Source organism: Pinus tabuliformis, chromosome 6, assembly GCF_031772625.1.
Source record: "Pinus tabuliformis cultivar Carrire ecotype Pingquan chromosome 6, CPIR1, whole genome shotgun sequence".
NCBI classification, from domain to species: domain Eukaryota; kingdom Viridiplantae; phylum Streptophyta; class Pinopsida; order Pinales; family Pinaceae; genus Pinus; species Pinus tabuliformis.
Genome location: NC_142292.1, coordinates 1,660,924,804 through 1,660,949,237, shown reverse-complemented (window position 1 = coordinate 1,660,949,237; position 24,434 = coordinate 1,660,924,804). Strand labels below are relative to the sequence as shown.

General features: G+C 38.4%; 1 protein-coding gene across 1 annotated transcript in view; it reads left to right on the top strand.

Moving 5' to 3' along the window:
• The first annotated feature begins 4,599 nt into the window (after nucleotides 1–4,599).
• The window catches only part of LOC149265333 (chloroplast thylakoid lumen protein), a 95,494-nt gene continuing 75,659 nt past the window's right edge, over nucleotides 4,600–24,434 (top strand). The window contains exons 1-2 of the mRNA XM_089403199.1: nucleotides 4,600–4,618; nucleotides 4,718–4,857. Of these exons, the coding sequence (XP_089259325.1) occupies nucleotides 4,600–4,618; nucleotides 4,718–4,857 (159 nt within the window). The remainder of the gene's footprint in view (nucleotides 4,619–4,717; nucleotides 4,858–24,434) is intronic.

Here is a 24,434-nt window from a genome sequence, read left to right as displayed (position 1 = left end):
GGAACCTAGGAACCAAGGGACCAGATGGGGGTGGCATCTCAACACAATTATCATCATCCTGGAATCGCTCAAAAAATTCATACCAAAAAAAAAACACTACTTAACAAAAAAAATAAAAAACATGAATTAGAGAAATGCTTTATAAGGAAATTAATACCACATTGGACATACCTGGATAAGAGCATCCTCTAATTGCTCTAATCGCAACACTCCATCCTCCAAATTGGGCTCCTCTAGATTCTTGTCCCAAATCGTAAGGTATTTATTAGTCTTTGCATCATCACAGTAATGGGACAACAATCGCAAGTTGTAATGAACATAAACCAAGCTCTCTGCTCGGTCTAAACTCAACCTGTTCCTTTTAACACTGTGGATGAAAGTATAAGAGCTCCAACAAATCTCTGCAGAAGAAGTGTTTACCACCTGTGATAACACCCGCAATGCCAAAGTCTGTAGAAGTGGAGTAGCCCCTCCATGCATGTTCCACCACTCAAGAGAAGAAAAGGTCTCTCGATCTCTAATTGCATGCATTCTCCCAAATGGACCAGTGTTAAGCGTATAGTTGCTCAACTGTCTCCGTACCATGGCAGCCTCCTTCTCATCAGGGATTAATTTACTCAATGCAATCATATATTTTTTGTGAACCTCTTGATCTTGGTGTGGTTTTCTCCTGCTTCCCCCCCCAAATGCTGGTGTTGAAAGCCATGATGGATGATAGTATTTAGGTGTCAAAACATATGCTAATGCATGCAATGGAACATTTAGCATTTCCCATCAGTTTTCCACCTCTGCACAAAAATAATTGTATAAGGTGATATCTCTAGGCTCAACAATGTCTTTAATTTGCCCCAACATGCTATCTATTTGCTCATACACCTCCCCAATTATTGGTCGATCTGAATCTCCAAACTTGATCATGTAATAAATTGGTTTAGTGAATTGCAAAACATATTTAACATGTGACCAAAAGTACATGTCAATAATAGTGTCCTTGGCTGCATTAGCACCATCTCTATCAGTGTTAATTTCATCCCATTTTTCAACACACACCATTTTAGTTAAAGCTTGTCTCACCTTCACTAGTTGCCTAAAGGTGAGGTAATAACTGGCAAATCTTGTCTTTGCAAGTTTAAGCAACTGCAACTTGGAGTAAGTGCCATAGAAGTAGTTTACCCTTGTATGCCCTGTGATGAATTTAATGAGTTGCTTCCCTCTCCTGTAAAGCTCATTAATCCACCCACATTCTTTATGCTTCACAATATCATGCATCAAAAGGTTCAATGTGTGAACCAGGCACCCAGACCAAAAGATGTGTGGATGAGTACGCTCAATAATTTTTCTTGTTGCCTTACAATTTGCTGCATTATCTGTGATCACTTGAACCACATTATTCGGACCAACATCTTTGATTGATTGCAATAGGAGATCTGCAATGTTTTGTGAAGATGCACTGATGGAGCAGGAGTCATGACGTAATAAATACTGCACCACTAACAGAAACACCAAGAACATTTATCAAATGTTGGTTTCTAATATTTTTCCACCCATCTGATACAATGGATACCCTCAATCTACCCACCCATTTGTAAAATGTGTCAAAGCTCTTTGAACCTTTGCTTTTTCTCTTTCTAATAACACTGTTCTAGCTTTCTCATAGTTGGGGGACTTGTATCCTTTTGGGGCTTCATTGATGGCCTTTACCATTTCATGCCAATAGGGAGAGCGAAGCACATTGAATGGTACACCGTGAGCACAAAGAAATTGGACTATCTTTCCATTCACATCATCGCTCCCAGCAACATTAAGGAAATCCCCTATTGTTCTTTTACCTCCAGAGCTTCCAAAAGTACCATGAGGACATGAGCTACCAAATCTAGAGGTTGCACTTGATTCAGAATGAGTTTTTTGTTTCTTGCTTTTTTGTTGTGCAACCTCCTCTATTTGGATGTATTTTCTTCTTTGTTCAGATCAAATGTTTGGGCAAATTTGTATCCCCACAACACCCTTGTTATCATCACTGTCCATCACCCCACAAAGATGCCTCCTCACATGGGTATATGAACCACTAAATGGTTTTCCTCCATGACAACCATGAGGGCACAAAAATTTGTAGCTTCCAACACCCTTTCCCCCTTCAAGTTTGGTCACATAGTTCCACAAGGGCGTTAATACAGCTTTCCCCTTTAGTGTTTCAGTTTCCCCTTCAAGTTCAACTTCATCCCCTTCCTCCTCATCATACATTGGGTCACTCATATTGGGACCACTGTCCTCTTGTGCTTCTTCCCTTCTATTTCTACTCCCCCTTGCCATCATTAAAACCAAAAGTGGAACAATATATAGAAGCCAAAAGAACACCATCTTGGAATATGAATATAGGTGGTGGACAACCTGCAAGTAAATGAGCAAGTAGAAACAATGGGAAAGAGTAGGAGAGGGAGGAGAAATATACAAAAAAAAATGTCAAAAAAATAAGGGAGTTTGGGGTTTGCACTTACCTCTTTAGCTCTTTTAGATGAAGTCCTCCAAGCTCCTCCTCCTTTTCCTAGCCCCTCCTCCTTCACTCCTCTAAGCTGTCCTTTGTTCTCTTCTCTTCTCTTCTCCTCTCCTCTCTTCTCTTCTCCAATTCTCATAAACTCAAAGTGAGTAAATGAGGGATGAATGGGGGCTTTAATCCCTTCATTCCTCACCCTAACCCAAGGTGGACCCACCCCCAACAAACAACTCACACAAAAATAAGAAAATTAAAAAAACAATGATTTTTGGGCCGTGTGGCGGAAAAAAAGGATGCGCTTACGGAATTGTACACGATCCATACGATTTGCCCTCCTAAGCGCGACGCTTCGTACGGCCGAAGTGCTGTACGAAACGTGCTTCGGAAAAACCGAAACACGCTTCGGACACACGCTTCTGGAATTTCCAAGAAGTGTGTTTATCAATCTGAAATGCGTTTCTGACAACGCTTCCCCCACGCATCCATACGGATTGCGTTTTGGGGTTTCGATCCCGGGGGGGGGATGTTTCCTGCAACACTGGCCCTCCAACAGTAAGCTCAATCTGCCTAGAACACTGCTCATAATTCTGTTTACATTCTACTGTTGGTTGCTATTCTGGTTAGGGCACTTGCTGCAGCCCTAAATTCCCTTGACAGTCTCCAAACAGTCCCTTAGAGAACTGCGGCACACTCTTGAGGAGCTCCTCCCTTGCTACGATGCTGCCTAAGGGCATATTCCTAGCACATTGCAACCCTAGTAGCAAACGGCCCCCCAAAACAGTGCCCAAATACCATCAGCCCTCCACAAAACACTGCTGCAACACTGTTTGCACTGCTGTTTGCTGCACTCCAGGTTTAGGGCATGTCTTGTAGCCCTAGTTCCACCACGCAGTCAGCAAACAAGTCCTTGTAGGGCTGCGGTTCACCTTGGAGACCCTCCTCTCATGCCACGCTGCCTCCTAAAGGTGTTGTCCACCCTTGACAGCCCTTAATGCAACCTCCAACTGTGTGCTATGGCCTGCGGCCTAGCACAACAGCTTGCTGTAGCTTTCGGCCTTCACAAATGTCACCCAAACAATCCCAAACAGCAGCATTTATCTCCCTCATGAACTCGACCTAGCTGCCATGAACCTCGGCCTTAGGAACAACAATATATCAGCCCAAAAACAGACCCCTGTACCTTAGCTAACTCGGCCTCTAGCACAGGTTTCAAACCCTTCTTCTCACGCTGTCCAAGACTCCTTTCTTTGCTGCGTCTAGGACTTGAGATCCTTCTTTTGACCAAGTCCTCCTTTGGAGAGGACATACCCAAACAAGTGGAGAGAGAGATCATGAGATGATATGATGAAATAATGACTTGATGGTCTCCTCTTTTTATATGCAATGTTGAGGATGAGCTGGGGGTAAAAATGTCTGTTTTGCTTGCTGGCTGACCTTGACAATTTGTCAATAATACAAATAAATTCATATCTCCATTTTCACATGTCAGAATCGGATGATCTTTAGATCAATCCTACACCTCTCGGAGAGAGGAATCCAAGAAAAATATTAGCTGTCATAAATAAGGTGACCCACCTGGAGTTTGGCCTTAGTTGCCAATTTTAACAATTTGAAAATTCAAGAATATGATGCTTCTCCATTTTACAAGTTTTAACCAAAACCCAAAGGAAACAACACAGTTAGCATAAATATGGCTCTGCAGTATATCCATTATGTTTTATTTCTGATACTGTATTTATTCAGACCAAATTCTATACCAGATTGCTCAGTCATATTTTGGAAACAAAAACTTCAGACAAAAGAAAGTCTTATCACATGTCAGTGAAACTATAGGGGATGCTTATACTAAAGACAAATCACTTCGTGAGAATTGAATAGCATTAGAATGAATTTCAGCTTTTGATTGCCTTTCTTTTGTTGATATGTCACAGTTTCTGTACGTTTATTTGGTAGCCATTGTTGAGAAAGCATTTGGAAGGATTTGATTTGATATTCCACCAACAAACTGTTGTCCGTTTGATTTCTGAGATCATGTTATGTTAGTATGTAGGGTGTAGTTTCCATATGATATTTCTTCCTTATCAAGGGAAGTAAAGGAGGTAGGGGTAATGAGGTTGTCAGATGATGGTAACATTGTGGTCCTTTATGTTTACAACAGGCTTTGGTAAGTAATTTCCAGATCAAGTCTACCTTTCTAACACAAACATACTTTTTTTGGGGCTATAGCCTATGTCCAGGAAGCTGTTTACAAACTGAGTGAAGTGGGCCAAGCAATAGAGAACAATGATTTTACACGTGCAATAGGTGTTCTTGGTAAAAGTCTTGACACAAAATGGATTGTGGATGTTAGTGAAGCTTTTTTAAAGGTATTTTTCTTTTGATGGTCACTAATAATGAAGTTTTTCTTGGGTAGATAGCATCATAGCATTCACAGGTGTGTTTTGTGATATCGTTGCAAATTTGCTATCACATTGGAGTGATTATTAACTTTGGTTTTTATTTATCTTTTTAATGGCAATGGGCTCCATGCTATTTTTTGTCACCTACCCTTTAGGTTTCAATATCCTGTTGGTGCATTGGTCATGGGTTTTGAAGAAGTCTGTGTAAGTTTTGATACATAAGCTCTCCAAGCTATTAAAATAGTTTGTAACTAGTGAAAATTCAAAACGTTCTCTAGAACAAAATTACCAAGATCATAACAATGTAAATTGTAGTTTTGTGGTTGACTTAAAAGCAGGTATCTAGGCTTAAAACATTTAATTTAGTTATGTTAGAGTCTCCTGTAATGAAATGCCAAGAGCCATTAGTTACAGTTAAATGTGTAATAAGTAGTGTTGTACCTTAATTACGAATAGCTATAGAACCTGGTCACATGCCCTAATCTCTGGTCTACTTATAATGGTCAAACACTGTTAGATACTTAAAATCTTGTTTTCATCGAAATTCTAATTGATCATGCAGATCCATGAAAAGATTGTACCAAAAAAAACATTTTGGAGTAAAGAACTTGGATGTAAAATGTGTGCATATTAGATAAGAGACATCAAGATAGGACTTTTTATTATTATTGTAAGATTAATAATAAATATCCATTGAGTATGAATCTGCATGGAGGGTTTCATCTTGTCTATCTACTGGAGTTTGGAATTTTAAAGGGAGAGACACTTAGCTCCCAAGACAAAGAAGTCATTTATATTTTATAGAAACAACAAAGAATTGACAAAGCAAAAACATAATTACTTACTAGTAGGGCAGTAGTTCAATTCTATGTACAACAAAGGGCACTGTTCTTCACTTAAGAATTGAGAGATTTTTATGCTTTCATCTTGCTTACTAACTATCCAATGATCTAGAATATACAACTCATTTTCTGACCTTTAGATTACAATTACATATTTAATTTAGTGGTTATCTCCTGATAGAATACCGTTTGATTTGATTCATCTGAAAAGTGAGTTTACTAGTGCACATGTTTCCTAACTGAGATGCACAATCGATATTTCTTTGAATTGATTAGTCTGGTTTCCCAAGCATAATTCTTAAGCTAAATATCTGTTTTACTTTTGGTTAATTTCACCCCAAATGTAGTGTTGAAACTTTCTAATTATGGTTTCCATAACTTATTTGTTGAAGGGCATAACATAATAAAAATTTGGATTCTAGATTCCATTACAGTGCAAGGAGTCTTGTATCCCATTATCCCACATATTGCATGAGGTTTCACCTGTGATTTTCATCATGATCCAATTGCGTAGGATAGATATTTCTTGGTGACACTGACTGATCAATTGATAGACATAGGGGCTATCCTATGGACACATACACTTTCCCTGGCATACCCTTATGGTATCATTGATCACTTGTGTGATGTGTAGAGGAAAGTGGTTAGTACAGAGTTATTTGCTTATGCCCCTTTGAACCTAGCAGGATTCTATGGCCCTCTTTATCATATTGTACCAGGCAATGCTACAGGATTGATAGGTTGAGGCAACATAAATTCCTTGGGGATGTATTCTCTATCCTGTTGGTTCCATGTTGGCATGAGTGTGGCACATTTACATGGTTTATGTTACTTTTTTTGGAGCTCCTAGTACATTAACCCTATTTGTTTTATCCCGGCGTTATTATTGATGTTTTGGTGTCTGGTCTCATATTAGTGTAGGCTTCCTAGTATGAGTGCCTTAGGAGATGTTGGTGCTTTTTGTGCTTATAAGTTATTACACATTGAATGCCTATATCCCTTTGTGGAGCACTCACCTTGTGCACACATGTAGAGACTGATTGCTACATTTAGTGATGGTTTGACCTCTTTTTGACTTGGTTTTAGCCTCACATGTGGAGTTCCCTAGCTTATGGGGTTATTTTTCATACTTGGAGATGTCCATCATGGAATTTGTCTTGTTAAAAATAGCAACAAGAAATTCCAATTTAATTTGTCCTTGAATTAAATTGTGAATTAAAATTGTAATTCTTTTCTCATAGCAACTTGTAATAGTTAACTAAGTTAAGTTGACTTAGTTAGCTTAGGAAATTCGAGTTGGAATTCTATCTAGAGTCATGTAGAGTGATCCCTAAATTTTAGGGGCCCAGGTTGAGTTCTTTGGAGTTGTAATTAGATAACTCAGTCTAACTGAGTTATAGTCAGTTAAACTAGTTCTAACTGTTGGAGGAACTAGTAGAGGTCTAGTAGTGGAGTAGTGCACCAGTGCATCACCAGTACCACACCAACTAATTGAAGATTCACTCATAAATAACTCATGCATGTCAGTTCAAAGGAAGACCCAATTGAGATTAGAGTTTAGGGATAGTGTACTATCAATTATATAATTTTCCGAGTTGTTCAGATGGTGTATGCAATCAATTGAGGACCTAAGTTTGGATTGCACAGTTTTGGAGAAACAATTTCCCAATTAAATATGGGCTGGTTCTCTCAGGAATTGCGCAAGGAAGTAGGGGCTTGGCAGGCAGCAAAATTGTCTATGTGTTGGCTAGAGCGGGTTTGTGAGGCATAGAGTTAGATCATACTTGTGCAGGGATTATTCTAGTGTGAACAAGCATTGTATTTTCTTCTCAGATCTTCTGGTTAATGCAATATAGATAGTTGGGGTTTTGAGCAATTGCTTTCCCCAGAGAAATATTGTGTTATGTGCGATTGATATTCTTCCTCTTTCTGATTATTGTTTTCATCGATCATTATTGGTTTCCGCTGTAAAGAGTAGAGTAGATTCTTGTCTTATGTTTTAGTATATCACATGAGCTGTTGAATCTATAGAAAAATCTACATGGTATTGGAGCTGAAGACAGTATAGAAGAGGAGATTTCGAGTTTGTTGTGCAGGTGAAAATCGAATTTGCAGTTCATACTTCAGATCAGCAATATGTCTTTCTATGGGTTGCGACTTGAGTATGCCTTGGAAGGCAACTCGAATTACATAGCATGGAAGGATGGGATGGAAGTAGTGCTGGAAGACAATGGCCTCAAGGAATTCATTGATCAAGACATTCCTAAGCCTCCAGCATCGGATGTTCAAGATCTGGCTGAATGGAGAAAGTGTGTGGCAAAGGCGAGGTGAATTATCCTTGAGGGAGTTCGAGATCACATTGTCTCGAGTCTCCATGGCAAGGAAACTCCATACTCAATGTGGAAGGCATTGACAGACCTATTTTAGAATAGCAGTGACCATAGGAAGTTGGCATTGAAGGACAAACTCAGAAAGATCAAGATGGAGAAGGGCGACTCTATTCCGAAATACTTGACCAAGTTCACTCATTGTCATGATGAGCTTGGAAGTGTTGGGATTACTATTGTCGAGGATGATATGGTGAGCCTAGCTCTTCTAGGACTCCCCAAGAGTTGGCACAATTATCAGGACTCTGTCAATGGGAGGGAGAAGCTGCCAGATTGGGAATGATTATGGTCGGATTTGGTGCAGGAAGAGATTCAGAAGAACACCAAAGATGGATCCTCATCAAAGATTGATGAGGAAAATTGTGCCTTAGTGGGTAAGGCAAAGAAAGGGAATGGGAAGGTATCCCATTCCAAATCAGATTTTGTCATGGAGGCAAGAAGAACATGTCGAAAGTCAAGTGCTTTCATTGTCATGAGTTGGGACATTTGCTGCAAATTGTCTACTCAAGAAGTCCAAGGAGAAGTCCTCAGGAGTAGCGGCAAGTGAGGCTCTTGCCTCACAATTTGAATTGGACTTTACCCTCATCGCATGCATGGTGTCATCGATGATGGGTAGTGTATGGTACCTAGACAGTGGAGCTTCTTTCCACATGACTGGTAACAAGGAGCTCTTCAGTGACTTGGAGGAGAAGGATCTCCAGATGCATATTGAGATGGGTGATGATGGGAGGTGTTGTCGCGCGGATTGACACGAGATATCAATTTCGCATCTCAGCTTGAAAATTTAGATCTCAGCATGAAAGATGATAAATCCCTAAAATGACTGGATCTGACGAAGAGAATTTTCCACAAAAATTTTAATATCTTTTTTTTTTTTTTTTTCAAAATTTTTAAAATCTTTTTTCAATGTTTTTTTATTTTTCATGAAAATTTTTAAATCTAAACTAAACTAAAAAAAAAAAAAAAAAAATCTAACAAAAAACATTTTTTGATTTTTTATTTTTTTTATAACAAAATTTAAAACTATTTTTAAAATCTAAAAAAAACCAAACTTAAAGTAAAAATAAATTAAAATCTAAATACAATCTATGCTAACCTAAAACTTAACTATAACTATTAAAACTAAGTCTAAAGTCAAGAAAAATAAAAATTTATAAATAATTTTTTTTTTTTTTTTTTTTTTTTTTTTTTTATATTATAATAAAAAAAAACTAAAATAAAATCCAAATAAAGTAGAACTTAAACTAAATTTAAAAAAAATTAAATTAAAATCTAAATCTACTATCTAAAGCTGACCAAACGAAAATCTAAAACACTAACATTTTTATTTTTTGTTTTTTATGAAACTATTTAAAAAGAGTTACAATCCAAATACGTTAAAAAAAAAATAAAAAAAAAATAAAAACTAACATAAAAATTATAAAACGAAACTATTAAAAATCTATAAAACGAAACCTAAGAAAATAAATTGAAATCTAAATCTACGCTAGCCTTCAAATCGATTGGCAAATAAACCAAAATAAAAACAAGACGTTACCGAAACTGAAAACTCAGAGACTGAATGCGTGTTTGAGCACAGGTGAGACTGAATGCGTGTTTGAGCACAGGTGACGGCGGATGACAGCAAAATTTGTTCAATAGTTATCCTCAAAAAACTGGCCTGCGTACATTACCGTCAAAACTGGTTCGATACATTACCGTCAGCGTAAAACTGGCCTGCGTACAATGAATTTCTCGCTTGTCTGCTTGAAAACTTCGACAGAAACCGGCTGCTGCTGGTCGGCTAGGAGAATAAACAGGCTTCCTGAGCTCTCGATTGAGACCCTATCTCTTTCTTGCCACCCGGATATCTCTATAGCCCGGCTCGATCTTGCTAACTGACAAACGATGAAAGAACTTGATGGCGGCTTCGGTTTGCTCGGATTTGTTCACATCGAACGGCTTTTCTTACCTAGTTATGTCAATCCCTTTTGGAAACGCAAGGCATGAATACGATTTATGCATATATACACAGTTGACGGCTGAGAGGAATGTTGCAGACAGATCTATCACGTAAACGGCGAATCGTAACCCTTCACCCGGACGTGTTGATAGCAGACGGCGGTGGCATTGCAAACTGATTTTTTGAACGCAGGCGTAAATGCGTATTTTACCTCACGCTATATTGCTTAAAAACTCTGCTATCTGCGTGTAGATTTACAAATTTGCTGACGTCCTGATATTTTCCAGCCACGCCTGATCTCTACCCACGTCACATATATGCTTGCAGGTCCACAGAAACTTCGTTAAAACAAAAAAAGAAGGGATAAGACTGCGTAGGTGACTGCGTGGGCGAGAAGATTGACGGCGGTCCTGCAATTGCAAAAAAGACAAAACCCTAATGAAAACTGCATAAAGCAAGAATTTGAAACCCTAGATCAAAAAAAATTTGAAACCCTAAGACAGCTGATTTAATGTACAGATTTGGCCCCTTAACAGCCAGATTCAGCAATAAGCTCAGAAAAATTTTAAAGATCAGAAAACTCAGATTTTCATTGTGAAGAACTTCAGAAAATCTCTCATGCAAATTTAAAAAAAATAAACCGAATGATAGACCCAGGATCAAATCCAACTGGGCTCAACACAAAATGCTTGCGGGAGTTGGCTGGTTCAGCCGAGAACTTCCCCGAACGCCCACAAAATTTCCTTCAATGATGTTTTCTGCACAGCTCAAAACAACTGTCAATAAAGAGGGAAAAATGCTGCTAGATCTCAGGAAGTAATGGAGATACCTGCCATTACTTCAGAAACCCTAACAGCACTCAAACCCTAGCAAGTGAACAAGATACCTGTGCCCACAATACTCTACAAAAAGCTATTATTAATGGCTGAAAATAACATATGCAGAAAATGAAACAATCTCACAGCATTTTAAGAGAGTAACACCAGCAAGATATGGACCCCAAAGTCTTCTTTTATTAACCAGAAACAGATTTACAAGAGAGCTTCTTCAGTCTCAGACTCACAGATCGAATGATCTGAAAAGACCACCTAAGACCCTATATAAAGGAAATGATCCCAACGGCTAGTTCGAATGATCCATGTAGAAATGATCTCGAACGTTGATGAGGATCAAGACATCTCTTGATCTCATCCGTCGATTTATTCACTTAAAATATTATTATTTTATTAGTTAGGGTTTTTGCTTTATTTTTTTTATTTTTTATTATTTTTTTATTTATTTTATTTTTTAAATTTTTAAATTTTTTATTATTTTTTATTTATTTCATTTTTTAAATTTTTAAATTTTTTAAATTTTTTATTATTTTTTTTATTTTATTTTATTTCATTTTTTAAATGGATCATCGAACTAAGCCTTCAGAAACATCACCTAGGACCTAGGACTTAGGACTCACGAGGGGATTTAAAACATTTTCAACCCTCAAGACACATTTCATGATGACTTTTTACAATTTACATCTCAAGGGGACAAACCCACTTAATACAGACCCTCACAAAACACCCAGTTCTGCGACACAACTATAATCTAGCAGATCAACACACTAGGATTCTCCTGAAGTTCTAATGACAAAATCCATCCCGGCTTTGGGGTCAGGTTTGAAGGAAAACTCTGTCGATCCATGGATCGGTGAGACAAAAAACCTTCCGGGACGTAGATTACCACTAGAAAGTTAGGTCCACCTAGGCAATTCACATACACGACTCATATCTGCTAAGATTATTTACAATTAATACATGCAGACTGGGTTTACAATTAGATTGATCAAGCTGCTGATGGCTGCTGGATGGCACGGACACGCTGATCAGGTGCTGCCCTTTTCTTGCAAAGAAAAAGGGGGTGTACTGCATGGGTAGTTGACCGGTAGAGGTCAACATCTGGCTCTACTTGGGGACATGTTGCTGCTTGCAGGAATGTGAGAATCCAGAATCTGCATCCATACAACACAAAAATAAGTAGCGTCCATCCAAAATCATCATATACATTAAGCACAGGAAAGAAAAAAGCTCTTCATTTATTAACTATCTAAAGCAGAAATGAAAATGCGGAAAAACAAGGAGTAGGGTTAGAAATACGATACAAAAGATGCCCCATGGCATCAGATGTGTTCAATAAAGTGCATACTGAGCATTTGCCTGCTTTCAGGCAAATCTGTCGGCTGCTTGTCGGATGTGCCATGTCCAATTTTGCATATGGTAGGACTCTTTCCTATCCGAAAATCAAGCTGCTCACGGCCGTCTGATGCATCAAATCTTCTTCTTATTTTCTTTCTCTTACGTTTTTTCTTTCTGGCAGGTGGAATTACTAATGACCTGGAACTTTCTGTTTCAAAACTATCAGATGAAGTATGCGTGATATGTCTTTCTTTAGCCCGCATCTGATCTTTATCATTCTTAAGTCTATCCGGATCACCTTCAATTAACCATCTTTCAATCGAATCAATAACCTCCTCATAATAAGATGGAGCTTGTTGCAGCGAATGAGAAGACTCCTGATCTGTTGATGTCACCTGGTTTCTTTCATCTTCCAATTGCTGAAACCTTTGAACCTGTATTCTAATGGCATCCATCTGTCTAGAGTGTTCAACCTTTATATCACCGATTTGTCTGGCATGGTGCTCTTGCATGTGTTTTATTACTTTATCATTCTTTTCCTTTATGTCCATCAAGCAATGTTGCATGAAATTTATTTCTTCTTCATGATTCGCTTGCATGTCAGCCAACTGATTATTATGATTGAACGTTATGATAGTCATTTCCTCTTCCATAGTTAGTAACTTGTTTTGCATAGAGTCAATTTCCCTATCATGATCAGCTTTCATGGTCACCATATTTTCCTCTAAGACTGACATCTTGCTATGCATGTTTCCAATTTCTGTTTCATATTTAGTTTTCATGGCCTCAATTTCTTTAGCATGCTGATTTTGCGTGACCTCAATCTCCCTATTACGTTTTTCCAGGTGGGTGCATAAAGTTTTGACATCATTGACATAATTAGTTTGATTGATTTCCATATTTCTCACCAGCATCATTAGATCTCGTAAAATTTGTTTTTGCTCTTCCCTTTCATTGTCATTTGTCCCTGATTTTTCACTATCATGAACTTGATATGCAATATTTTCGGTTGATGACACATTCTGATCTTGAAATCTCTCTTCAACAGCTGGACCGCTTATCAAATTACTTTCATTCTGTTGCACAATTTTAGAGGCAGAAGGCAAGCTGTTTGGATAACCATATCTCTTTTTAAAAGCATCGACAATGTCTTCTAAAGAAGTGAAAGATTCCTTTGGAAAATTGTTAAACCAATTCAAAGCATCATCTTGTAAAGAAAGGACAAATAGGCGCATTTTGATATCTTCATGATTAAACTGAGGGGATCTACAGTATATGATCATGATGCGAGTAAACAAGACTAGATGCCTTCTAACAGCGATTGGATCACCACCCGAGAAAATAGGTAACTTAGGAATGGCATCTTCCGGAAAATCATGGAGACGTTCAGTAAAACGACATGGCTTAAATGAATAATCCATGATGAATGATAAGGGATTAGATGAATGATAGAACTAGATCTCTGCTCAAGAAAATCAAGAGATGAAAGAAGTGGAGTCGCCACTTGAACAATGAATCTGATTCTAAGATCCAAAAAGGAATCACAAGCAGATATGAGGAAGGCTTCTTGTCTGGGAAAAATGAGAAAATGGAGTCGCCACCCAAACAAGAAACAACCCCAAGAGATGCTGCTGATATGGGATGAAAAGATGCCAAAAATATTGAATCTGCCAGCTCAACTGAGAGATGAGAGATGAGAAGATGAATGTCGATGAAACTCCAGGAACAGGAAAACTCTGTCCCCGGCAACGGCGCCAAAAAATGTTGTCGCGCGGATTGACACGACAACGCTCAGACCGGGGGCTGTCACTCTGATCCCCGATCCCTCCGTTTAAGCCTGTCTCCCGCGGCTAAGGGGGGTAGACCCTGTGAGATGATGAGACCAACTGTCGACCAGTTGGTTGGGAGACACGAGATACGATATAAAAAAGCACTCGATGGATTTGATTAGTTAGCAGACCAGTGCCTTAAGAGATTGTTATTAAAATGATTGCTTGTTAAATGATATAGAAAAATAAACCGTGAACAGCAATCATCTATCATCAGCTAAATCATAATGCTCTTAAAACGACCAAAACGATATCCAGCAACTGAAAATTTTAAAAGATGAATGCTTTAAACCATCACGAATCATAAACCATTAACCAAATATCAATTTCGCATCTCGGCTTGAAAATTTAGATCTCAGCATGAAAGATGATAAATCCCGAAAATGACTGGATCTGACGAAGAGAATTTTCCACAAAAATTTTAATATATTTTTTTTTTTTTTTCAAAAATTTTTAAATCTTTTTTCAATGTTTTTTATTTTTTTTTATTTTTCATGAAAATTTTTAAAACTAAACTAAACTAAAAAAAAAAAAAAAAAAATCTAACAAAAAACATTTTTTGATTTTTTATTTTTTTTTATAACAAAATTTAAAACTATTTTTAAAATCTAAAAAAAACCAAACTTAAAGTAAAAATAAATTAAAATCTAAATACAATCTATGCTAACCTAAAACTTAACTATAACTATTAAAACTAAGTCTAAAGTCAAGAAAAATAAAAATTTATAAATAAATCTTTTATTTTTTATTTTTTTTTTATATTATAATAAAAAAAAAACTAAAATAAAATCCAAATAAAGTAGAACCTAAACTAAATTTAAAAAAAATTAAATTAAAATCTAAATCTACTATCTAAAGCTGACCAAACGAAAATCTAAAACACTAACATTTTTATTTTTTGTTTTTTATGAAACTATAAAAAGAGTTACAATCCAAATACGTTAAAAAAAAATAAAAATAAAAATAAAAACTAACATAAAAATTATAAAACGAAACTATTAAAAATCTATAAAACGAAACCTAAGAAAATAAATTGAAATCTAAATCTACGCTAGCCTTCAAATCGATTGGCAAATAAACCAAAATAAAAACAAGACGTTACCGAAACTGAAAACTCAGAGACTGAATGCGTGTTTGAGCACAGGTGACGGCGGATGACAGCAAAATTTGTTCGATAGTTATCCTCAAAAAACTGGCCTGCGTACATTACCGTCAAAACTGGTTCGATACATTACCGTCAGCGTAAAACTGGCCTGCGTACAATGAATTTCTCGCTTGTCTGCTGAAAACTTCGACGGAACCGGCTGCTGCTGGTCGGCTAGGAGAATAAACAGGCTTCCTGAGCTCTCGATTTGAGACCCTATCTCTTTCTTTCCCCCCAGCTCGATCTTGCTAACTGACAAACGATAAAAGAACTTGATGGCGGCTTCGGTTTGCTCGGATTTGTTCACATCGAACGGCTTTTCTTACCTAGTTATGTCAATCCCTTTTGGAAACGCAAGGCATGAATACGATTTATGCATATATACACAGTTGACGGCTGAGAGGAATGTTGCAGACAGATCTATCACGTAAACGGCGAATCGTAACCCTTCACCCGGACGTGTTGATAGCAGACGGCGGTGGCATTGCAAACCGATTTTTTGAACGCAGGCGTAAATGCGTATTTTACCTCACGCTATATTGCTTAAAAACTCTGCTATCTGCGTGTAGATTTACAAATTTGCTGATGTCCTGATATTTTCCAGCCACGCCTGATCTCTACCCACGTCACATATATGCTTGCAGGTCCACAGAAACTTCGTTAAAACAAAAAAAGAAGGGATAAGACTGCGTAGGTGACTGCGTGGGCGAGAAGATTGACGACAGTCCTGCAATTGCAAAAAAGACAAAACCCTAATGAAAACTGCATAAAGCAAGAATTTGAAGCCCTAGATCAAAAAAAATTTGAAACCCTAAGACAGCTGATTTAATGTACAGATTTGGCCCCTTAACAGCCAGATTCAGCAATAAGCACAGAAAAATTTTAAAGATCAGAAAACTCAGATTTTCACTGTGAAGAACTTCAGAAAATCTCTCATGCAAATTTAAAAAAAATAAACCGAATGATAGACCCAGGATCAAATCCAACTGGGCTCAACACAAAATGCTTGCGGGAGTTGGCTGGTTCAGCCGAGAACTTCCCCGAACGCCCACAAAATTTCCTTCAATGATGTTTTCTGCACAGCTCAAAACAACTGTCAATAAAGAGGGCAAAATGCTGCTAGATCTCAGGAAGTAATGGAGATACCTGCCATTACTTCAGAAACCCTAACAACACTCAAACCCTAGCAAGTGAACAAGATACCTGTGCCCACAATACTCTACAAAAAGCTATTATTAATGGCTGAAAATAACATATGCAGAAAATGAAACAATCTCACAGCATTTTAAGAGAGTAACACCAGCAAGATATGGACCCCCAAGTCTTCTTTTATTAACCAGAAACAGATTTACAAGAGAGATTCTTCAGTCTCAGACTCACAGATCGAATGATCTGAAAAGACCACCTAAGATCCTATATAAAGGAAATGATCCCAACGGCTAGTTCGAATGATCCATGTAGAAATGATCTCGACCGTTGATGAGGATCAAGACATCTCTTGATCTCATCCGTCGATTTATTCACTTAAAATATTATTATTTTATTAGTTAGGATTTTTGCTTTATTTTTTTAATTTTTTATTTTTTTTTTTATTTATTTCATTTTTAAAATTTTAAATTTTTTATTATTTTTTGTTTATTTCATTTTTTAAATTTATTATTATTATTTTTTTTATTTTATTTCATTTTTTAAATGGATCATCGAACTAAGCCTTCGGAAACATCACCTAGGACCTAGGACTTAGGACTCACGAGGGGATTTAAAACATTTTCAACCCTCAAGACACATTTCATGATGACTTTTTACAATTTACATCTCAAGGGGACAAACCCACTTAATACAGACCCTCACAAAACACCCAGTTCTGCGACACAACTATAATCTAGCAGATCAACACACTAGGATTCTCCTGAAGTTCTAATGACAAAATCCATCCCGGCTTTGGGGTCAGGTTTGAAGGAAAACTCTGCCGATCCATGGATCGGTGAGACAAAAAACCTTCCGGGACGTAGATTACCACTAGAAAGTTAGGTCCACCTAGGCAATTCACATACACGACTCATATCTGCTAAGATTATTTACAATTAATACATGCAGACTGGGTTTACAATTAGATTGATCAAGCTGCTGATGGCTGCTGGATGGCACGGACACGCTGATCAGGTGCTGCCCTTTTCTTGCAAAGAAAAAGGGGGTGTACTGCATGGGTAGTTGACCGGTAGAGGTCAACAGGAGGTATAATGCTACCGGGTTGAGTACAGTTACCTTTCAAAGGGAGTTAGGTGCTCCCCCCACTTTGCGAGATGTTATGTATGTTCTTCATTTGAAGAAGAACTTGGTATCTGTTGCCATGTTGGAGGATAGAGGCTACGATGTGATCTTTAGTAAGGGAAAGGCATTCCTTCGTCACATAGCCACGTGACAGGTAAAGAGGATAGGGATTCAGGTGAAGAATCTCTATAAGTTGGAGGTAGAAGATTGTGCTACCTTGAGCACGAAAACAGAGAAGGTGTAGAACCAAGACATTTGTCAGTTGTGGCACAGGCGGTTGTGTCACTTGCATCATGGCGCTTTGAAAATCATGCAACAAATTTCTACTGGTCTTCCCAAAGGTACACTAGAGCAAGTTGATACATGCAAAGGGTGTACTTTGGGAAAATTCACCAAAGATTCCTTTCATGACAAAGATAGTTGAGCACAGGCGATCCTTGATCAAGTCCATTCAGATGTGTGGACCGTTCTTGACAACATCCACGACCAAGCACATGTATTATGTTATATTTTTTAATGATTTTTCTTGTAAAAGTTGGATCTTTTTCATGCAGAAGAAAGATCAGACTTTTGCAAGGTTTTGGTGAATTTAAAGCATTGGTCGAGAAAGATACTGGCAGGAAGGTTAAATATCTTAGGAGTGATAATAGTGGAGAGTATGTGTCAAATGAGTTTAAAAGCTTCTGTGCGGCAGAAGGCATTAAATGAGAGTTGACAACACCCATAACCCACAACAGAATGGGGTGGCTGAAAGGAAGAATAGAATCATTGTAGGGGCAACATGGGCAATGTTGCATGATCAAGGCCTACCACTACACTTGTGGGCCGAGGCATGCAACATAACTGTTTATTTATAGAGCAAAAGCCCTCGTTGAATTCTTGGTATGAGTACACCAGAGGAGACTTTCTTAGGGAAGAGACCAAATGTGGGTCACTTCAGGATTTTGGATCATCGGTATATTGCCATGTGACCAAAGATGCACGGAAGAAGCTTGAGCCGACAACATAATTGGGGATATTTGTGGGGTACACTGATACACCTCGCAATTATCGGGTGTACTTGCTAACGAGCAAGATGATAGTGGTTCGTAGGGATGTCACATTCGATGAAGAGAAGGCCGTGAGATGTTCCCTTGAGAGGGAGCTTCAACTACATGCAGTTGAGGAGCTTTTAGCTCCTAAGGAGGAACCTTAGATTGATGTGGAGAAGCCACATGTAGAGGATCTGGGAGTGGAGACATCCACTCAGGCAGAGTCTTCCAGAGATGGGAGAAAGCGCACCAGAGAGGCTGATAGGTTATTGCAAGATGTGAGAGAGTATGTGGGAGCACCCACATCACAACACAGGCAGAGGAGGTCACTTGAGAGGTACATTGGATGCATGGCTCTTATAAGCGAATGTGTTGAGACAGAGCCATTTGCTTTTGAGGAGGCAATGCAACAACCGGTTTGGGTTGATGCCATGGTGGAGGAGTATGATTCCATTGTTTGTAACAGTGTTTGGGATGTGGTCCCAAGACCGATAGACAAGTCAATGGTGAGTTCTTGATGGCTTTACAAGGTAAATCAAGTAGCAGATGGTAGTGTGGAGAAACATAAGGCCAGATTCGTGGCCTGAGGCTTTTCTCAGGTAGAGGGGATTGATTACGATGAGACCTTTGCTCTTGATGCAAGGTACTCATCCATCAAATCCATTTTGGCACTATCAGCGTAGATGGTTTGGAAGATACATCAGATGGATGTAATGACAACCTTAATGGCATGATTGAGGAAGAGGTGTATATTGAGCAGCCTAAAGGTTTTGAGACCTTCGGCTGAGAGTCACTTGTGTGTCGACTCAAGCGAGCGTTGTATGGGCTAAAGCAAGTAACTCGTGCTTGGTACACCAGGATCAATAGCTACTTCACTGGGTTGGGCTTCACCAAAAGTGAAGCAGATGCAAACCTTTACCATATTGTGGTGGAAGGTAAATTGTTGATTATTGTTTTATATGTCGATGATTTGATTCTGACAGGTGATGATAAGCTGATCAAGTCTTGCAAAGAGGATCTTGCAAGAGAGTTCGAAATGAAGGACTTGGGGCTCATGCACTACTTTCTGGGTATGGAAGTATGGTAAGGTGATGGGGAAATTTTTGTCTCTCAGGGCAAGTATGCCAATGAGATACTGAAAAGGTTCCGCATAGAGAGAAGCAAACCCATGGAGACTCCTCTAGTAGGTAACTGGAGGAAAGAGGATGCTACTTCGGGTGAAGTAGTGGAAGCTACTGTTTATAGGCAGCTTATGGGTTCACTCATGTATTTAGTGAACACACAACTGGACATGTGCTATGCATTTAACCAGCTTAGTCAAGTGATGGTTAGGCCAGCCACGCTGTATTGGAAGGCGGCCAAGCATGTGTTGAGATACCTCAGAGGCATTACTCAATATGGATTGTGGTATAGACAGAAGAGGGAGTGAAGCTTTAAGGCTTCACTGATGCAGATTGGGTAGGGAGTCCATCTGACAGGAAGAGCACATCAGGAGGGATCTTCAGTATTGGGTCAGCAGTTGTTTCTTGGTACAGCAGGAAACAAAGATTAGTTGCACTCAGTGCAATAGAGGCAAAGTACATGGCTGCTAGTCAAGCAACTTGTGAGGCCATCTGGATGAGGAAAATTCTGGTTGGTTTGTTTGGTCAACAGATGGATCCAACTATGATTTACTGTGATAATCAGAGTTGTATCGAACTCTTTGAAAATCCAGTTTTGCATGATCGATCCAAGCATATTGATATTTAGTATCATCATCTTCAAGATTGTGTGTAGACGAGAATTATGTTGTTGGAGTACATTCCCACAGAGGAGCAGGATGCAAATATCTTGACAAAGGCATTTTCAAGATGTAAGTTCGAGTTTCACAGAGACAGGATCAGGGTAGCTAATAATCCCTTTCTTGTTGAGAGGGAGTGTTAAAAATAGCAACAAGAAATTCCAATTTAATTTGTCCTTGAATTAAATTGTGAATTAGAATTGTAATTCTTTTCTTATAGCAACTTGTAATAGTTAACTAAGTTAAGTTGACTACTCAACTAGATCTTCCTATAATGTAATTGCTACATGATATTCTGTCTAAGCTTGATAAGGTCAAGATTCAAGAGAGATAAATTATTTGGTTAAGTTCAAGAGCAAAGAACCCAGTTGTATGGTAGAATTAAAGAGTATTAGGATAAGATGAAGAAAACCTTCGACAAAAATGCCAGGCCTAGGATTTTCATGAAAGAGACTTGGTTCTCCTTCGGGATAACAAACATGAAGACCCTGGCAAGTATGGGAAGTTTGATAGCTTATCGCTGGGCTTATATGTCATAGAAATTTATGCCCAAATTCCCAACTCTTTTTGGTTGAGTAACCTGGAGGGACAATGGTTTAATTGTCCTATCAACGACAAGCACCTAAAACACATCATAGTGCAAGCCCACATGTTGGCCTCTAGAAGTTCCACCCTGTACCATCATGTTACTTTCAAGTTTTTCAATTAGGCAATTTTTTCTTGTATATGTCCCTGCCTTTTATTTTTTTAGGTCTAGTTTTTCACTGAGAATACAAACAACTTGTTGACTCCATCGCCTAATGGATGAAGGCAATGATCTACTCACCCCAGTGTCTGGATCTTTGCACATCACGAGGAGGAGTTGATGTTATCACCTTGCTAAGCCTATTATCACCTTTTTGAGTCCTGTTACCCCTCCTTTCAATAGGGGTACCCATAGTAAAATTCTAAAACTATCCATGGGATTTTGATGAGCAAGACAACTATGTTTGCATGGTGTAGGGGTTTGTGATGGGCTGCTTGCATCTGATTTTAGGGTACTTTCATGTTTCCCAAGGCACTTCACATATTTCAAAGCATTGGTGATACTCTCCGAGGCATTATGGGGCTATTTATGGACACATGGACATATGCCATGTGGAAATTGCTTAGACACTGCCCTTATTTGTCACTTATCAGGTGATCTTTACTTCTAGGGTCTGGCCTGCACTTGAAAATGTTATGGCAATAGCAGGCGTGTTTTGATGACTTGAAGGGATAACTTGGGTGATGTTTCACTCATTTGAGATTCCATTGATGATATGGACTAGCCTTGAAGCCTCGACTTGAAGACTAAGTGAGGTGATTTGGAGGGTAAGCCCCTTGGTATCTTGACGCCATTCTATTTGTTAAGGGTTTTATAACCCAAAGTTTGACTTGTAGAGGTATCTCCCATTCTTCATGGAGTGTCTTAACCCAAGATATAACCATGGGATTTTATTTGAGACATTATGTGGGGTTATTGGAATTTGGAGTATTATCTAAGGTCTTTATTGAGCCATCTTGAAGGAGGCTGCCCTTTTTGCTGGACGTTGTCTTGCTGGGTCGCGGTTTTATGACCCATACTTGACATAAAAGGTCACTCGCATCTTTCATGGAAGTCCCATGACCAAAGGCATAACCATGGGCCCTCTTTTGGGCCATCATTTGGAACCTTTGGACCATTATTTTGCACATTTTGTGGAGCTGTTTTTATAGTGCTGTTCCCACGTTTGGAATACTATACACCTTTTCTAAGGAAGGACATTGAAGACTTGTTGACTTGGGAGGACACCTTACCACAAGTTTGCATGGGAAAGTTAAAGACCTTTGACTTAGAGATCACTTCACCATTGGACCACCATCTTCCATAGAGGATGTTGACTATTTGCATCATTTTTAGAGCCTTTGGAGGCTAGTCATAGCACCATGGACTGACATTTGCCTTATCTTGGAGGATCGAGCCTTCTCTTTGAGGGTTTTACTCATATTCTCATCGTACATGTCGCTTGATCACTTTATTTTCATGTTGTGATAGACTACTTGATTTTAGGAGTTAGTTAGATTTAGTTTTCTTAAGCTAGATCCAAGGAATTAAATCAAATATAGATATTTTATTTTAAAGGAAGTTAAATATCACTCTACAAATAGAGGAGACTTTCCTCATTTGTTCTTAAGGTTGGATTGTGAGAGCTCTCCTCTCCTTGGAGCTTAGCAGAAATATCTTTATTGGAGTCTTTTTGGTGTTATGAGCTTATCTATGTGGTGACTTAGAAGTTGTTCTTTCTTGGTTATTTTTCTTCTACATCATTAAAGGCATCATTGTGATTATTCAAGACTACCACAAGGCTACTAAGATTGATCCATTTGAAGGGCAACTTTGTCACTTGGAGGGAGGACGTCTAGAGGCTCTTCTCACATGCTCTCCTTTGTTGGTTTGGGGTAAGTTTTAATCCTCCTTTCTAGGCCATACTCTAAAGTTCCTTAGTAATGGTTTTGATTCTATTTCATGCCATATTCGATCTTGTGGTTGAAGGATTTCCTCTTGGAGGGATCCCTTCTAGTGGAGCCATGATTTCATGATCTTCCTTGATTAGCTTAGGGGTTAATTTAGCTATTGGGTTCTAACCTATTGCCCTAATCCACACAAACCAGATAACTATCCTAAGAGGATTTTCGTCTTGATCTCATCTTGCCACTTGATTCCTCTTGACTCCATAGCCATGGTAGGATATTGGCCTTGATCTTCATATCTCTCCTTTACCAATCCAATTAGCAGAGTTGCTAAGGTCCTAACAACTTGTTGGGATTGACACACATAGGGCAGGGACCCACTGTCACATCCGCTCAAACCTTCGTTATTTAGATCCAAGATCCTCCTAAAAGGTCAAGGGAGGAGTCCCACTTGAAGCCCCAATCAACTCCAAATAAGACTAGTGCCTTAAATGGGGTCAAAACGAGGTGGAGGTAATTCTTAGGGGCTGTCTCGTTGTTTCTGTGTATGATAATGCAGTAGAAAACTAAAACAGCAAATGAAACTACACCAAATAATGTGAGATAAAGCATGTAACCACTCAAATCTAATGTAGAGAAAAAATCACAATCAATTATGGTGTTATTTATAATTTTAGACAACTGATTAAGGATTTATGACCCAAATTAGCTTGCTGTCCTATTATATCAGACCATAAAAATTGTAGTAGACAACAGGGACAACAACCTTCTTAGCTCTCAATGACCATCCAATGAGTGCAAAAGAACTCCTAGATTATAGATGTAGGGGTGGGAGGTTTAGGAGATGAAATATAACCTTTTTAAGACCAATCTCCAAAATGACATATCTCAGTAAGCTGGGAATTGCATTTTTTGTGGATTTGGGATCAAGTCCCTCTATGTTAAATGGCCACAAAATTCCAGATCTGAAATATATTTTAAATATGGCTGGAAATAAATTTTTTGGACTCTGAAACTGTAAAATCAAGCAAATAAAAATAATGTAGAGTCACTAGACAAAATTTCGGGAAATCTTTATCTTTGATGCAGAATTTGTAGGGTACAATCATCAAATAGCTCATATGTACAATAATAACAAAAAAACCAATGCATCTAACCTTGGTTTAGATCTAACGTTATTTATTAATTTTCCCAAGGTAAAAGCATGCTATTATGATAAAACAATGGAAAATTCAGCAAGCTATAATTCCTAATCTAATGCAAAAAGTAAAAGTTTTTGAAAATTTTGTAATAGAGTGGTTGTTAAAGATTATACCTTTTACCAGGCAATGTGTACCTCATTTTCTGGCATGTGAAACATGTTCCTCCTTAAGTCGATCTTGCCATTGGTAGAGGAAGTGGGTTTGGTCTTCTTAAGGAGCTGCCCCCACTTGTGACTTAATAAGCTTTCTACCTTTGGATCCAGCTAGGAGTGGCTCCTTGATCTGGTGTTCTTTGGCCTTCAGCTTGAGTGGGAGATGGAATACGAACTTTGTTTTGGTTGAAGCTTCATCATGGAATATTCCCACCTATTTTGAAGCGCTCCGCCTAGAAACAAAAAATACAAAGTGGGGTTTCCCCCTAGTTTACCTTCTCCACATGACTGTATATCCCTTGGTGGCTCAACTTAGCTTTG